The sequence below is a fragment of the Gymnogyps californianus genome, chromosome 11 (assembly GCF_018139145.2).
Source record: "Gymnogyps californianus isolate 813 chromosome 11, ASM1813914v2, whole genome shotgun sequence".
Taxonomy (NCBI): Eukaryota; Metazoa; Chordata; class Aves; order Accipitriformes; family Cathartidae; genus Gymnogyps; species Gymnogyps californianus.
Window position 1 is genome coordinate 8,864,041 of NC_059481.1, and position 16,946 is coordinate 8,880,986.

The following is a 16,946-nucleotide window of genomic DNA, read 5'->3' on the forward strand; positions in this document are numbered from 1 at the left end:
TAAAATAAAACCATGTCTGGTTACACTAATTACATAAAAAGGAGTTAAATTACTCATTTCCTAGCTCCTTCTGCCAAGATCATCTTCTTCAAGGGAAATTAAATTTAATTTTTTTCCTTTTTTTTTCCTAAATAACAAAAATGTTTTGTATAAAGATCCCCCCACCCCTCGACAAGGAAGTTTCATTTAGTGCTGAATCCCAATGAACATTTCTTGACCAAAAAACCCTACGAGCACATCAAACAAAAACAGGTAAACACCCTTATCAATGTTGACATTTCTCACTACGTTAGCCAATACTCATTATTTGCTTAAAATTTATTGGAGGTCTTCTAAAGTAAAGTAGTATTTAATTCCTGAACAAAGTCTAGCTCTTATAGTTCAGGTTGTGTGTCAAATTCTCTGCTCTCCTACATTTACTATTTCAAGAAAAAAAACCAGCAAAGTAGTATAATTTGAAACTAATTGATTATTGAATACTGTAAGAACTACACCTCATACTTGGGGGGCATTACTGAAATGCAGTCATCGCTAATAAACCACTTGGTTTCCACTACAGCCAGCTCTGCTCTGTACATATTTCAGGACTCCATCCTAAGTCATGCTGAGTTCCTGCAATTGCAAATGATGTCAAAGGGCACTCTTTGGGGACTGGGCAAGGCCACGACAGGATGCCTTCTGTTGGAGCCAATTATTCTGATGTAACAAAATTAAAGGTTAATCCAAGAAATTCTTTAGCTGACTCACTTTTCAAGCCAAAACTGATCTGCAAGCTTTTTTCACCCTGTGAGGATGAAATATAAAAGCAAATCTTTTTTTCATTTTCCTAATCTAGGTTTATTTCTAACAGACAGCAAGCATCCTTCAATCAAAACTGCAGATCAATCATTAGGTGATAAATCAAATCAGTATTACATTTAAGTTACACAACTACATTAAACTACAGCAGACCAAGGCACCTTTATTCATTCTGGAGAGTCATTTTCCACTCTATTTTAATCAACCCTGAGTTGATAAAATATTTATCATAGCTTAGTTTAAAAGAGAAACAGAGATTTTTATGTACATTTCAGCACTATCTGCATTTGACTGTATCTGGCTTAGCAGTATCAGAAGGTTCCACAAGTCAGATAGAGAACAATTTTGTCACTGCAATTTCAGTCACTCACTTTACCCCACATCATTAAGACCTAGGAAGAAAAAGTTTTCTTTTGTATGACTAAATTTCAGTCTACCCCAGAACACTGTAGAACCTTCCCTTTAACAACATTCTTTAAATGTTAACGATGAGGCAGTATTAAGAAAAAATTCTAAAGTATTTATGCATCACTTCATTACTAAAGGTAACCGTGAACTTGTATAGAAACCTAAAGTTGGATATGCGTTTGGAAAGTACCCCCCTCCCCAAAAGCCCCCAAACACACGCAGCTTATAGAAAGTAACTAGTTCTTTTTGATGTTTACCGCAGTGGTTCTGAAATTAATATAAATGGATGTATGACGTGCGAATGGGAGAGCCTGGAACTAATTCTGTTTTATAGAATACAAACCCTTCAGCAATTGGGGTACCTAATTATTTTGATGATAGGTGAAATTCTGCCTTGATCACACAGTACCCAGCTGTGAATCTGTTTTATAACAGAAACTTTCACAGCATGTAACTGGTCTTTAAAATTACGCTGTAAACATGCAAACACATGGCACCACTAAAATAAGCATGTTTTAAAAAGCTCTGTTTCCTTCAAGCATTTTTGAGAAGGGAGGAATGAAAAGGAAGAAAAAGGGAAGTGAGCAATGCTACAAATAGATTTCATGTACTGTATAATGCTTTTAACATATTTCTGATCTATGAAAAGCTCGACTACATTTTTTCAGAACAGTTCACGTTTTTAAAGCAACTAGAAGAGATGGATTGAATTATTTCACTCTTCTTGGGGATTAACCTAAAAGTTGTTTCCTCTTCATTATTACTCACACTACAGCTGTGCTTGAACTCCTTTTCATTTAGAAAAAAAAGTTTAAATTTTGAGCCTGCGCACACTATGGTTCCACATTCCAACAGCTTCCTCCCAGTCCTCTGCCAGCATCTGCTATTGAAGACTAGTTCCAATTTACAATAAACAGCTTTTCCAGACCAGAACACTTGAAATCCAGTCCTTCTCGACTGCTTTTCCCATTCAATCTCCCTATTCACCATTTCAAGGAGAAAACTGTTCTGCCAATTATTACACATCTGGAAAAAATGCATGTATAAGCTGAAACGCTCTCAGCAGAAAGTTTCAGCTTTCTGCATATGGTCACAGCAGGATTTTATGGGCCACTGACCAGGCCAAAGTCTAAGTTTTCCCATCTTTCTCCTCCCCCTCATTTCTGCCCACCCCCACCCCGACCCTCTAATCAGAAACCCATAGCAGGTGCAAGTTGTCTGCCATCTTTTCCTCCACGAGAATCTCGAGTAGTTTCTTCCTGATAAATATTAGTCTTACAGTCCAGTTTTAACTCACTAGGCTCTGTGATGATTTAAATGCATCAGCTGTAATTGCTTTGCGTAAATAGATACATGTTTAAAAAGAGCATTACCATTGATGCTTGTCTGTTGGTTGTTACAAGGCTAGATGCTCCGTAATTTGAATTCAGGCTTCCAATTGGCCCATTGTGGGATGGTCCCAGTAAACTATGTATATCTCCATGGCCACCTGACAGGCTTGTTGAAGGCCCCACAGCGTGATTTCGTAGTACATGAATAGCATCATCGAGTCTGTCCAAGCGATCCTCCATTCGAGACTGCTGTTGGGATTTAAGAGGGACAGCAACAGCCATTACTGAATAAATCTGCAGACTCATTATACTGTAACAGTTTCTACCTCGGCGATACTACAGATAGAAGATGAAATGCTGTATCAAGAGACTTTGAAAGCACCTACCAGCACTACAAACAAACAGGAAAAAGAAAAGATATCTGGAGATTTTGCTCGAGATAGCATTCATTCCACAAATAGGTGGCAGCTTTTAAAGTGAAACTTATTATAAGGTTAATGTTACTCAGCTTCTATTACATGGCATGAACAAGAGAAAAGAAAGTGCTACAAAATAAGCTATCTAACACAGGACGAGAAAGAACGATCATAAAATCAGCCTCACCACGTTGGTAACAATTAAGAGAGGCAGTGGCTTTTTGAGAACCTGTATTACGAAAAACCTGGACAAAACTAAGTTATCATTTTCTAAAATGGATCTTTAAACAGATTAGATATTTCAGAGATAAAAGCGAGTTCTGTATGCTACTGCAGAAAAGTCTGTCTTAAAATTACTTTCCTTTAAAAAAAAAAAGACCAAAAAAAAACCCCAAAGCAAAACCAATTCTGACATTGCAGCTCTCTAGAAACTGAAACAGCAGAATGTTGGAGTCAAAAGATGGGTCATATGCTACACTAATTTAAGTTTTTAATGGGGAATCCGAAGGAAGCATTAATTGAAACACAAAAAGGCACCATCTAAAGTGAAATAGTACCTCACAGACATCCTTTAAGAAGGACATTGCATCTTGCAAATGCTCGTGAAGTTGCTGTTCAACTCGATTTTTCTGGCAAAGTCAAGACAGAACAGGAAGCAAAGCACAGGTTAAGATTAATTCAAAAAAGAGGTGAGGAAACAGCTGATGTGCATGTCAGCAATAAATTGTTAGTCAAGTTAATGCAACAGAGATCTGATTATATTAAGATAAGAAAAGGCTAATATTTAACACTGCAGTTATGTTAGGTTTCTAAGATGTACATATTGATTATATTTAATTGCAAAAATATTGAAGAAAAGAAAACTGATTTAGCTTATATTTATTCTTGTTAGACAGAAAAAAAGAAATTACATCTGTAGAAACTAGAAATATTAACAGGTAATCAAAACCTTCCCTCAAATTTTTCCCTTTCCTTCCCAATGCTGTATCAGAAATTTAAGAAAGAAGTCAGTAACTTAAATCCTCTGCTGAATCTTCAAAAGAAGAAAATTTACAAGGCTGTAGATTATTTCCTGTGTTTTTCTGTAAAATGTTTCATTAATTAATAAATGAACATTCCCCAATAACAAACTATAATTATGAATAAAATATATTAATACTTTAATGAGTGTGTAATGAAAACAAGCCCAAGAGACTACCATTTCAGGGAGAGAGGGGGAAGGACAAGTAAATGCAAAGGCATGAAGTCTTTATCTTTTCTCCAGACTGAACTTTAGATAAGAATTAGCTATGGATTTGTGAAAAGGTACCAGAATCTCATAACAGCGCTTTAGCACCAGCTGTCCTCAGCACAGAAGCCTGATGCCCAAGGAACAGATGGTGAAAGACACACCCTGCACGTCTTATATTGTTCAACTGAACAGGCCATTTGTTAGCAAAGAATTCATTCGTAATGCTATCCTACTGTTTCCTTTAATGATATGCAGGATTTACACAAAACCAAGCCTTCAGCTCTTAAGTAAAAAGTACTATGTTGCTTTCAACAATTCTTACCAGGGAGTGTAGAGAGTTTTCATAGTTTGGAGATGAGGGGGCTTGTCCTCCACTCCTAGACCACTGACTGGCACCTGTCAAAATTGTCTAGGTTAACGCACGGATTTATGCAGCGTAAGTGGAAGCAGAGACACAATATTTCTCAACATAATTAAAATCAATATATTCTGCATAAAGGTAAGCTAACATATGGGTATACAAAGGAGGACAAATTCCTTCATTCTGCCTTACCGAGGGATAATTTTTATATCCTGGCATCTGTAGAGTTACACACATTATCGATGACAAAGCAGTGACATCTTCAAAGTACTTCAACATTAAAAAAGTGGACTAAACACACACACACAGTATCTGAAATACCTGCTTTCTGCTAGTGTCACCATAAAAAGATTGCTGAATACTTTCTTCTTCAGGTTATGTTCAGTATATGTAGGTGTATCTTTAATAGTGTTGAAATATACAACAAAAATATTTAAAGAAATCAAATAGACACTGAATTAAGGATAACTGGAAAACCATTTTTATGACACCTCTCTACTAAGTGAGAAAACTTAAAACTAGATCTAAAAGCTTTATCTTGTCTAGTTCTACACTATACCATTTTAGATTATAATGCATTCCAAGTTTAGAGGAGTAAAAATACACCTAAGTTATTCCTATTTGGTATTTCAGATATATTTAAGGTAAATTGGCAGCTAAAGAATCGTTGACTGTGCAACAAATGGACAATTATATCCATATTACTTATACACTGCAAATTCAAATACACATCCCTTCTAATCTGACATATATATACCTAATTACCATGTAAAATTTCAAAATAATTAGATGTGAAATGCAATAACTAATAAAGCAGTACTTTTAAAACAAAGCCTGAAGTAGTACAACATGTATTTTCCTCACCAACTAATAATGCATCTTTTATAAAGATACTACATGAAATTCTATGGCCATTAGAGACAGCTTCCTTTCAGCCATACAAACGTAATAATAAAGCAATTACATTAATAAATTATGGACATACAATCCAAAGCAGCTCATTAAAGGAAGAGCCTGTGGGCTTGTTCTTTCAATAACAGCCAGAGCTGTACGTCTGGAAAACTGGGAAAAGGTTTAATAACATTACAGTTCCTTTGTTCAGAGAGCTGCAAGTAGTTACCTTTTAAAGAAAGGGTTTTATTTAACAAAAAGAGTACAGCTTGCATAGCTATTAAAATACCTAAATATTTCCTTTCTAATTAAAAAAAAAAAAAAAAATCTCCAATTTCATAAAAGCCCAGAGCTGCCGTAACTGTGCTGGAATTCTCTTTTAAAATACACGACATCAGTAAGTAAGTTTATAATTACCAATTTTCACTTCACACAGCCACTCTGGGTCTGGATCTGTAGTTTCCCTCCGCATTATTGTCATTCCTGAACTTGGGAATAATGCTGAGAGTCCCATTTATTTTTGCAAAGCATCAATGAAACAACTTTAGAATATTTTGGCTCAGTGCAACGGTCAAATTTTTATCTGGTCAAAACTCCATTTTTAGAGACAAGACCCTAGTCAAGGCTTTAATGAGTGCTCACTACTAACAGGATTGAGTGTACTACTTCCTACTATAAACCATCGGCTGAATATTAAGCAGAAAGGCAACCAGTTAAGAAAGCAAATAGACTCAACGCCTGTGCATCAAGTCTGATGAGTCTGGGCTTTTTTTTTTTTTAATGGAAAAAGGTACTATTTCCTTAATGTAAGCCCAGAACAAAACTCTGAGTGGGACTTCTCACAAAGGAAACAAAAAGAAAAGGGGGGAGAGAATACTCAACTCCCTCTTCCTCTCAAACGAACAACCCAACTGCAACCTGCAGTTTTTAATCACACCTCTAGTAACGCTAGCGCTCTTTCTGAGCGGTGGCATACTCTGTCTCCACGTCTGCGCAGGTTGCCAGATGGCACTGATTTCCTGCTCTCCTCATTCCACTCCCCCTCCTAGAAGTTTGTGCATGAAATCCACCAATTATGTTAAAAAGCATCCTGGCACCACAAGCCCTGCAATTAACAACTGCAGCTTTTAGTGCAGCACCAACATAGCAGCATGAAAAAACAAATAAGCCAGGCAAGTGTTAGGATTTACAGGGGTCATCAATAGTAATCACTGTAGTATTGTTCTTACTCTCAGAGTCTCCCCAACACTAATCCTCTGGCTCCCCTTTCAAACACACACTCCCATCGGAGCCGGCAGAGGGCTGGTTTCGCATCCTCAGAACTGACCGAACCCTTCCGAATACCTCTGATCCTGGGAGAAGGATTCTTAAAATACCAAGGCTACCACCATTCAGATCCATATATAAACTTCACATACATATACACAATCATTAAAACTATGCAAGAAGTTAAGCTCTGGGCATGTTTATGTAAAATTAGAAATTAAATGAGGGCAGGGAAAATGAGACACCCACTATTGTCTCATAATACTTGGGGGTTTTCATCATGTTGTTCTCGAAGCTTTTACTTAAATTACTAAAAAAAGTCGTTAGTAACATAACAGCCAAATAGTCAAACATGAGCTTATATACTTAAGTGTCTTATGAAGTTACTATCTCTCAATGCTTTAAATGGCAAATAGAGTGCTCCTACTGTAATTTACAATTAAAGGATAGGTAAATTATGACTTAGTCAAATCTATAACAATAAGAATGCTAAATAAACAAAGAACTAACTGCAAAAGAGGAAAGTCACAATGAAGGCTAAAATGCTCCAAAATATATTATTTTAGTATACACAGAACATTTGTTTTATCTGCAATAACTTTTTGGGTCAGGACAGAAAATGGCTACCAGGAGTATAAATAGCAATAAATATAGTAGTAATTACTTTACATAGTGCTTCACTGTGTTCTTAGTGACTCATCTGGGAATAAAGATAAAAGTCCAGATTCATAAATGAAGGTAATTAACTACTGGAGCAATTTACCAAAGGCTTGATAAATTCTGTATCACTGGAATTAAAGGGGGTGGGGTGGGAGGGTACAATTGTAAAGCAGATGCTAGGTTTGCACCTGAGAAGGATTTCAATATTATTTGCTTATGTCTACTACTGTCTTCGCCATCAGAATCCAGAATAAGGAACACAAATCAAAGTGCAAATCTGGGAGAATTTTACATTTGATACAGGTTCCAACAGACAAAGGCATCAACAGCAAAGGGAAAACCCAGATTTTAGGGACCTCAAATTTGTATTCTAAAACCAGAAATTAGCTAGCACTTTCATGCTTACAAAATTAGGCGTTGTATCTAATCAAGGAACTCCAACTGGGATCTTTAAAATTTTAAATACTTTGAAATGTCAGAACTTCTTTCTTCCAGCCACAAAATATTTTCAGTATTTGCTTTGATGTTAAAAAGAAAATAATAATTATTTTCTAGTCTGATCTGCCTTTTCAGTACAACAAGGATACACAAAAAATTTTTTTGTCAACTGTAATCACTAAATCAAAAATCCCATTAATCCCATCATTACTCAATGCAACATGGATTTTTCAGTTATAGAAAAAAAATGCCCAAAGCACTTGCTCAGGTATGCCATGTCAGATATTCATTAATCTATTAAATCCACAGAAAACCAGAACAGTGTCCATTAAACATGAGTGAAGTATAAATGATGAAAGTTTTATGAGTGACATTGCATATATAGATATGCATATTCCCATACATATGTATATGCCTGCATTTTGCATGCAATAACTTTACTAATTTATTCATCTAGATTACAAAAGTGTTCAGCTAAGCTCATTCTGTACACCTTTCACTACAAGTTAATTTTATTTTTTTATAAAAAGTAAAACACTCTTGCAAAAAAGTGACCAATGGCCAGGAGCCTGCAGGGATATATTAAACAACAGAGAATGGGAAAACAGACGGTTGTATAAATGTTAAATAATTTAACAAATTGCACTATAGGAAAGAACAGGGTTAAAGTTACATCATCTTGCTTGTAATTCTAGTTCTTTGTTAAACAACAAATTTAAGTCAATGGAGCTTTCACAGTCCTCTCTGTATGGAGAACAGCTGTTCAACTTTTACTAGACAGCTGAGGCCACAGTGTCTGTGAAAGCTGTACTACCCACTAATAGCTGTAGGCAGCTGCCCACAGTTCTTCTCCACACTGGAATGCTTCTTCCCACATTCACACTACAAACACACAAAGCACAGGTGACAGAGGTGGCTGCAATACAGCGCATTTATTTTGAAAAATGCCAGAAATTCTTCTCCCATAGAATGAAAGCATTCATGAAAGATATGAATGAAAAGCTATCCTGTGTAAAAATTGGATAGTCTCATAGCCTACTATATTTTCATTAGAGGGAACACACATCTGCTGTGTTTGTCACTAAAAGCTGCCACAGTTTTAACATACAGCTTTAAAAAAAACCCAACCAAATTACTCTTATTTCTCTCCAACTGTACAGGTCTGTACAGATATCTTTATAGCTGTGATAGTATACGTTTAGTCAATGTTTTCAAAGATTATTTTAATAAGCTAATTTTCAAAGCCAGTTGCCAGGATTTAAGTGAATGCTCATAACAAAATATTTAAGAATCTGGATTTCTAAATCTGGCTTTAGTACAATGGAAAAATAAACAAAATATAGAAGTAATTATGCAAGGAAGCTACTGCTGATTTCACTGATGTTTTCAAAACAACAAACAAGTTATTGACAAATGGCTAGTCTCATACCTGTAAGAGGCGATGGTGATCCAACTGGTGTTGATGGATTTGATGGAAAACTACTGCTGGTATGATCAGGAGAATAAATCTAACAACAAAAGAGATTGTACATCAATACATGTCATGATACACAGTAAAAAAAATAGCTATTAGGATTCCTTTTCATGCTTTTAATTGTCACTCTTGATGTTGGATTGATTAAAAAAACCAATTTGATCCTTCAATCACAGCTCTGCTTTATTACACTCAAGGCTCTAAAAATGTCCAGAGAACTTTCATTTTCAAGCAGCTGTCAAAATAAGCACAGCCTGTATTTGATAGCAACACAAGTATAACTGATCTTCCTTCTACTTTAACAGTGGCAGAAATTACAGCCTTTTTATCATCGAAGGGGAACAATATACGTAAGAGTTAACAGTACACAGATAATTATAACAAACAAAACTTAAGGAAAATGCGGAGGAATAATGACTTCCCAAACTTTAGAAAGAGAAAAGATTTTAGCAGTCAACACGTTATCTTCTAAAAATTAATCCTTCACAAGAGAAAATACCAAGAAAGCATTCAACTCTAATTATTATTGGTACCTACCAAACAAAAACCATCAGAAATTTTGTTGCTCTTCCTATGTATTGCAGCACATACAATTTTTCTCTCTTATTTCTATATCAATTGCTCCCTTGAGATACTAAACCTCAACTTGCAACAATTCATTCCTTGCTAGTAATGTAATTAAAAAGTCTTGATAAAAACAGAAGACATAATCCTTAAAGCTTTAATTAAAACTTAAAATTTCAAGATTCTTGGAAAATTCATTTTGTGAAGGGAATTGAATAGGTTTAGAGGCTGACTATGGACTTTAGAACATATTTTTATAGGTCATCAGTTCAAACCTGTTTTACTTGAGCAGAGATCAGGATTTGTTAGTCATCAGATGGCAGTTAAAAAAATCTTCACTGGCACTGTGGCTGATGTCTCTTCACACAAACAATATGACATTTCAGCATTTAGCTGGCAATAAACTGGGACTTAGTTAAGTTGCATGTTGTATTTTTTGAACTGACAAAACCAGGACCCGATAGACCACGTGTTCCTTCCTGGTCTATCACACTTTTTCATTAGAAAAGACCATCAGTTCCCTAATAGAAATACCTATTCCTTTTCACACATGCTAGAAAGAAAATATATTTAAAAGAACAAACTACCTCAGACCATTGTAGGAAATTCATGCATTGTACATCAGTATAAAAATAAATCTTAGGTGTCAGTATGGGAACTGTAGAGAGTTCCGGACAGATAAGATCCAGAAAATTAAAATGATATTAGAACAAAGGCCATGAAGTTTCCTTTGAAACTGGTCATTTTCCACCGCTCCACCTGCCAATTTTATTTTGCTAAATTTTATAAGAGGCAAACCCTACATTATACCAAAGCCAAAACTAAAATACGAGGTCAGAATTCATTCTGCATGCAGTCCCTGGCCGCTGTGCTGTTAAATGACCAATGATGAACAATCCTGACACCTTCTGCCAGGCTTAAACGGTAACATGACTCATTTTACTGCAACAAATGAGACTCCTCCTCCTATCAGTCATGGTCCATTCCAATCAGCGGGGTGCCAATATGCCAGGGTCTAATGAAAAGGCTCTTAGACAAAAGCTGCACAATTGAGAGCCCGCAGAGCCAAACCTCGGAGCTGTTAGTCCAATTTTTTAAACACTACAGTGTACATTTCAGTTAGGCTTTGTTATGTTAATGTTATTGAGTCTAAAGCAACAAAGAAACTTAATTCATGAATTACTTTTAGAAGTCAACTTCCCTACATTTTCTTTTCTTTTGTGAGGGGACCAGTGGCTATTTAACTACCGAGACCGTACAAAGGCCTTTACCCTAGTTCTGAGGTAGGAATCAAAACATAAGTTATCACAAAGAGGTCTGATATAATCAACAAAGTTAAACAGTCCTCCTGTTTGATCTCCTCTAAATTAAAGACCAAGTGTTTTGATTTGGCATTAGGCAATGAAATAAACCAGATGTTTCTCCTGCCATATAACCCTCCATGGGCACAATCTTAAAGGGTTATTGTTTGGCAAATGTTCAGGGAAACACATTAGAAATGGCACGAATACCCAGATTTTCTTTTCTTTCTATCTATACTAGTTCATTATCCAAACTAATGCATAATCCACAGGGCTTTGGGAACTTTGTGTAAATACTTTCATGTACAATTCTCTTTCTTGCCTACCCTGAGATTAAGACCACAATTATCCAGGCTTAAACCTAAAATAAAAGAACCTTTGCAAATGTATTATCTGGCCTTACATGTTTAATCACATACTATTCTGTATGGTCTTTAATACCTAAACTGAAGAACAAATGTCGTATCCTCTGATGTTTCGCACATGAAAGGCCTATTGTGAGATGTACATCAACAGAATTTTAGAACTAGAAATTCCTCTCAACAGTTGCAGCGGTAGCATTTAAAATCCTAACAGAAAGGCATATAGCGTCATCTTAGCGAAAAAAAAGTCAAGACAATCGCACTACTTAAAAAAAGACTTTGTTCAAACAGAAAAATATTCTTGGTTACTAGCCATCAAAATTCATGCGCGCTAGCTTCACCTGCAGGAGAGACCATGTCCCTTGTCTCCACAACTGTGAGCGGTGCTCCTTGCCGAACAAGCGCAAGAAGTGTGCTGGGTGCGCGTGTTGCGGGGTGCAGGGGAAGCAGATGGATGAGGCGAGGGATTTGAAGTGTGCAGACTATGGCATGCACTGATAGAGCAGATGGAATGCATCACCATCAGCTATGACAGAAATGATTTATGGAATGACCTGGCTGCTCCTGCCAAGCAACAACACGGGATGACAGAAACAAGTTTCTATGACAACCAGAGCCCACCCACCAGTTAGATTAAACATTTCTGCCCTGACTTCCACTCGCAATATATTTAGAGTTTTTCCTCAAAACATCAGCCTGGTTTTCTCAGCTAGTGACTTGGGCAAAAACACCTGAAAGGATGAGAAAATAATTTAAAAAAGGAGAGCAGTGAAAAACGTTACGAAGTCCTGCAGGTCTAACTGGCCAGCATGTCAGACTTAGAACAGAAATTTTGGTGAGACTGCAGAACAGCAGACATCCTAATACATCTGCAAAGTAATGAACAGCCTGAAGTATGTAAGCGTTGCTATTTCTAGCAGTCAAAACGATCCCAGTTCTTTTCTGACAGGTCTCAAACAGACAAAAAGGGAGTGTTAACTGCCCTCTGGACTTGTGAATTGTTATCTACTTGCTGAATCTCCAAAAGCAACAGGAACAACATTTTTCTCCTCAAAGCCAGTAGGTCAGAGTTCTCCTACCCAATATGGACATTACAGACATTATCAGATCTGGTACTCTTTTAACATATGACCCTCTGAGGGATGCAAGGGTAACAGGACCTGCACGAATACGCACATTTGCATTCACTGGTATGAGGTGAGGGATGCAGAATCCAACCCAGGCATGGTCTTTTCGGGCTGCAAAGTAGTCATTTCTAGCTTTTAAATCAGACTTAGTCTCCCTATTTGCTACGTACAAGAAATACAAAGTGCTTCCCCAACCACCACTCCAAACTCTGAAATTTCTGCTATACTGTATCAATTACTATTTTATAAAAAGTACATCTGATTGTATTAATGCAAAAATAATTGCTGTATGCGTGCATATGCAAACAGAGCTTATAGTAGACTGAAGATACCTGCTATGTTTTACATTATCTACATTATTCCAACAAGAGTTAAGAGTTCAAACTTTATGCATATACAGCATTTTAAAGGCTGTTCCATAAATTGCAGCTATACAACACAGCATTCAAAACCTCTCAGTTTTATAAGGCTGCTGAGAAAACATTTTAAACCTTGAGGCAGGATCTGCTCTAAGAGTAATGTTAAAAATATTTGACTTTAACTAGAACACTACAGGAAAAAAAAAACCCACACACCCTAAACTTTTTATGATTATCTTTTGTCTAAACAACTGTCTAAACGATATCTGCCCTAAATTTTTCGATCACCTGAAAAAGAGGAAGTCAGAATGAGTCTTCTACAAATCAAAGCATTTTCCACTTGCTTTTTAATGGACATCTGTCTAGTATATGGCATTGTATCACAGTACATTATTTTAAATTCATACAGGAAAACTCCTGATTTGATATTATAAAATGAATGAACACATAAATAATGGATGCAATGATCAAAATACATCTTTCAGATCTGAATATTCCAACTGCTACTTACAGATGCCAATGCCTTTCCAAGTGCATCACCTGTCTGTGAGCTTCCAGCACCATTTCCTCTGTTTCCTGTAACGTGGAAAGCAAACCCAACACTTATTTTTAAAGCTGAAGTTTTATTTACTTTTATTATTTTATTCATCATGTACAGTTGCACAACCACTTTTTAAACAGATATTCTGAGGAAGTCAGTGTCAACAGAATCAGTTCTCATTATACTTAAAAATTTAATTAAAACAATTAGATTTAAATTTAGATGCTCTCCTCTTTAAAGTCAAACACAGTATCACCGTGATAACTTAAGGGCCAACAAGTGAAAACAGTTAGAAAAAAGACTGAAATTATTTTCTAGGATCACAGGCTAATTTTAATGAAACGTGAAAAGAAAATCAAAATCAGAAAATTATATTATTGTAGCTTATTTCTAAACTGTTATCACTAAAGTGCTGCACATTTCATTAATTCTTAAAGCCAAATTCACTGCACAGTTCCTTGTGTGTCTCCTTGCTCCCCCTGCTCTAATTCCCCGTGTTGTACTCTCATCTTTCTTTTAGAAAATCCCTGAAAAGCTCTTATCCACCAAGCTTTCTGTCACCCCTGCTCTTAGTTGCATGTCAGCAGCTTTGCGTGCCCTTTTGCTCCACACACCATCAAGCCAAGAGGAGGTCTGAAGCCCTGCCAATTGGAAACACAGAAAGGACCTGAATCCTCTGAAATATCTGCTTTACTGTAGAAGACATACTCTTTAAAAGCAAACCTCCTTTCTCCAATTATCAACTTCTAATGCCAAAAAAATGTAATTAATGTGAATGTAAGCCATTCACATCAGAAATCCAAATCATGCAACACTAGGTGTTTCAAGTTTGGGGCAAACTTGGATTTTCCAGCCTGAATTTCCCATGCAGATTCATTACCTGGGTTTTGTTTAAAGATCTAAGTGTAAAACATGTTCCCAAATCAAAGCCAATATAGTCACTCTAACTAAATTCCACTTATTTAAAATGAAGATAAGTACAAATCATATCAAACTGACACGGGGAATCTACAAGCATTTAATTTCTACGTCTGTATCTTAAGACGTGCAAATACGTACAAGGAACAGATGACCATCCTGTATTTCATGCTTTCTAGGTAAACATGGAAGAGACTAAACCAACCACCATACTGGCTACTCAGTAATCTCTAAATCAGTTAAGAGAGGAATTTACGATGCAGTTTATCAAGCTTCGCAAAGAAACAGTCTTCCTGCCTTTCTCCGGCACAGTACCTTGGTGATACTGCATCTCTGAAAACTGCAACATGAGAACTACCTATATGAACATGAACATACACCAAACTATGGAAGCACAATTGCCGTTAAGTTAGATGGATACAATCTCCTGAGCATACGCTTGGCTGTGAAAGCAAATAAACCAGTAAGTCTTAAGCTGACTGCAAAACAATTTGCCTCATCTTAGCCATACTGAGGACAGAAACGTCACAGTGGTGCGGTATCCCTGATCTACGAGCATCCCATAAATTAAATCTTACTAATTTTGTGCGTCATGCAGCCCTAAATTTCATTTTCTTGTAAAATTAAAAAAAGGCAGGAAGAACTTTTTACCCAGAATATTATCTGATCCATTGACAGGTGGAGTGTGTGAGGCAGCTACATAAGGTGAACTGCTGGTACTGCCACGATGGAAGCTAGACATTGGAGGAAGACTGGCATTTATATCTGTAGGTGAGACTGAATGCGGGGGATAGCTCTAGAGAGAAGAGAGACAGAGATAAGACATTAAGTAGTCTTTAAATAAATGCTGATATTTTAAGATACCAAATATACAATACCCAGCTCTTTATTAAAGAAAGGGACTCATCCATCCTCTGAACAGACCACTATACAGCCACAGGTTTTTATTTACACAACAGACATAAAAAAAGGACATAAATCTAATACAGTAAGTTTGTGATTTCTGACAACTGGGTTTTTAACTGACATACATGAGCAGCAAACAAGAAATTAATTCTTTTAAGTCAGATCTCCATATACAAGTACAAATACATTAATCTGTGCTGCATATCTTACCAAACGGTCGTGTGTATGCAGGCCGCTGTAACTGCCGGACTGGGACATGTGGGAAGAGGAGCCTCCCAGCATCCCACCGTAGCTGGGCTGGCTCATACCATTGGATGAACTCCAGAGGTCAGAAGAATTGTGGGTCCCATCTTTTTTTTATTTTTTAATAAAAAAGAAAACAAGAAAAATACGCTTTAATAGAGTACCGAGTTCTACTTCCCTTTACAAAATTATTTTAAAAGAATACAGAATTCAGCTACTCAGACTAACATCAGCAGGGAAATGGTGACCAGTTTATTCTGTGTCTTCTATTTTCATGCCACCGCACTGTTGCTATATTTATAAAAAAAACCCAAAAAACCAACAGAGGCTTTATAGCTGAAATACAATCCAACCACAGCTGAGAAAATACCAAGTACTTCTGCTAATTACACAGACCTTCAGTAAGGCCAGATTTATATCAAGAGGGTTGATAAAAATTCCAGACTGAAAGAAATAATAAAAAAGGGGGGTGGAGGGGAGAGAAGTTTGGCTAAGCAGAGCTCATCATAAACACACAGCGCAAAACATCTATTAACCTAAAATAAGCAATTTATAGTCTAAAATACCTTAGTACCATAAAAATATAAAAACATTTCATAATAGCAGATTTTTAATTCTGCTCTCGTTCTGTTCAATGCAAAACCCTTTTTTTTGGCATGCTGGATATGCAAGCATTTGAGAACTTAAGACTGTTAGCTGATATTGTACAGCCGAATTCCAGAACAGTCAAGAAGCCCTCACCTCATTTTTCTCTATCACTTCAGTGTGCTGCTCTGAAGCCCCCACAAATCAAAGGATGGGGGATTCTGTCCATCTGGCCTGGTGTATAATCCCCTTAAACTTCAGTCAGCAATTAATGTCATGAGAAAAACTTTAAATCAACAGACAGCTCCCTTAATCTAACTGTTTTAAAAGTATATAAAACTTAATCACAGGCTCTAGCACAATATGTTACCTTTACGCTTCCTCATTCATTCCGTACAGCAGTGGCTGACTGCTGATTTCTACGTAAAGGACAAGTGACATCTACCCATATATTTAAGGTCATTTTACCCACCTTGCATAAAGAAAGTGCTAGCAAACATACTGCTTGGTGGCTTAGGAGACGGGTAACTTGGAGATTCTCTGTTGAAATCATCAGAACTCGGGGATGGTGCATACACCTAAATATTGGAGAGCAATAAAAGCAGGTTAGTAATATTTGGGTGTCATGCATTAAAAAACCCGTAACAGCATACAGACACAGATAGAAAGCACAAATAAAAAAAGAACAGTGTAGCAAGCTGCAGCATTTGTTGCCCTTGTTTTATCTGCTTTTTAGCAAGTTGCCACAGTACAGAGGAACTACAGT

The 16,946-nt window shown here is 36.6% G+C and overlaps 1 protein-coding gene across 3 annotated transcripts in view; it reads right to left on the minus strand.

The window, feature by feature from the left end:
* Nucleotides 1-16,946, minus strand: part of TCF12 (transcription factor 12) — a 174,469-nt gene that overhangs the window by 14,699 nt on the left and 142,824 nt on the right. Inside the window, exons 10-17 of one of the 3 annotated variants that reach the window (XM_050903709.1) lie at nucleotides 16,653-16,758; nucleotides 15,563-15,702; nucleotides 15,098-15,242; nucleotides 13,499-13,563; nucleotides 9,230-9,308; nucleotides 4,507-4,580; nucleotides 3,511-3,582; nucleotides 2,580-2,786 (exon numbers count right to left, since the gene is read on the minus strand). In XM_050903709.1, coding sequence (XP_050759666.1) covers nucleotides 2,580-2,786; nucleotides 3,511-3,582; nucleotides 4,507-4,580; nucleotides 9,230-9,308; nucleotides 13,499-13,563; nucleotides 15,098-15,242; nucleotides 15,563-15,702; nucleotides 16,653-16,758 — 888 coding nt within the window. The remainder of the gene's footprint in view (nucleotides 1-2,579; nucleotides 2,787-3,510; nucleotides 3,583-4,506; nucleotides 4,581-9,229; nucleotides 9,309-13,498; nucleotides 13,564-15,097; nucleotides 15,243-15,562; nucleotides 15,703-16,652; nucleotides 16,759-16,946) is intronic. The other 2 variants (XM_050903711.1, XM_050903710.1) reach the window with 2 other exon arrangements.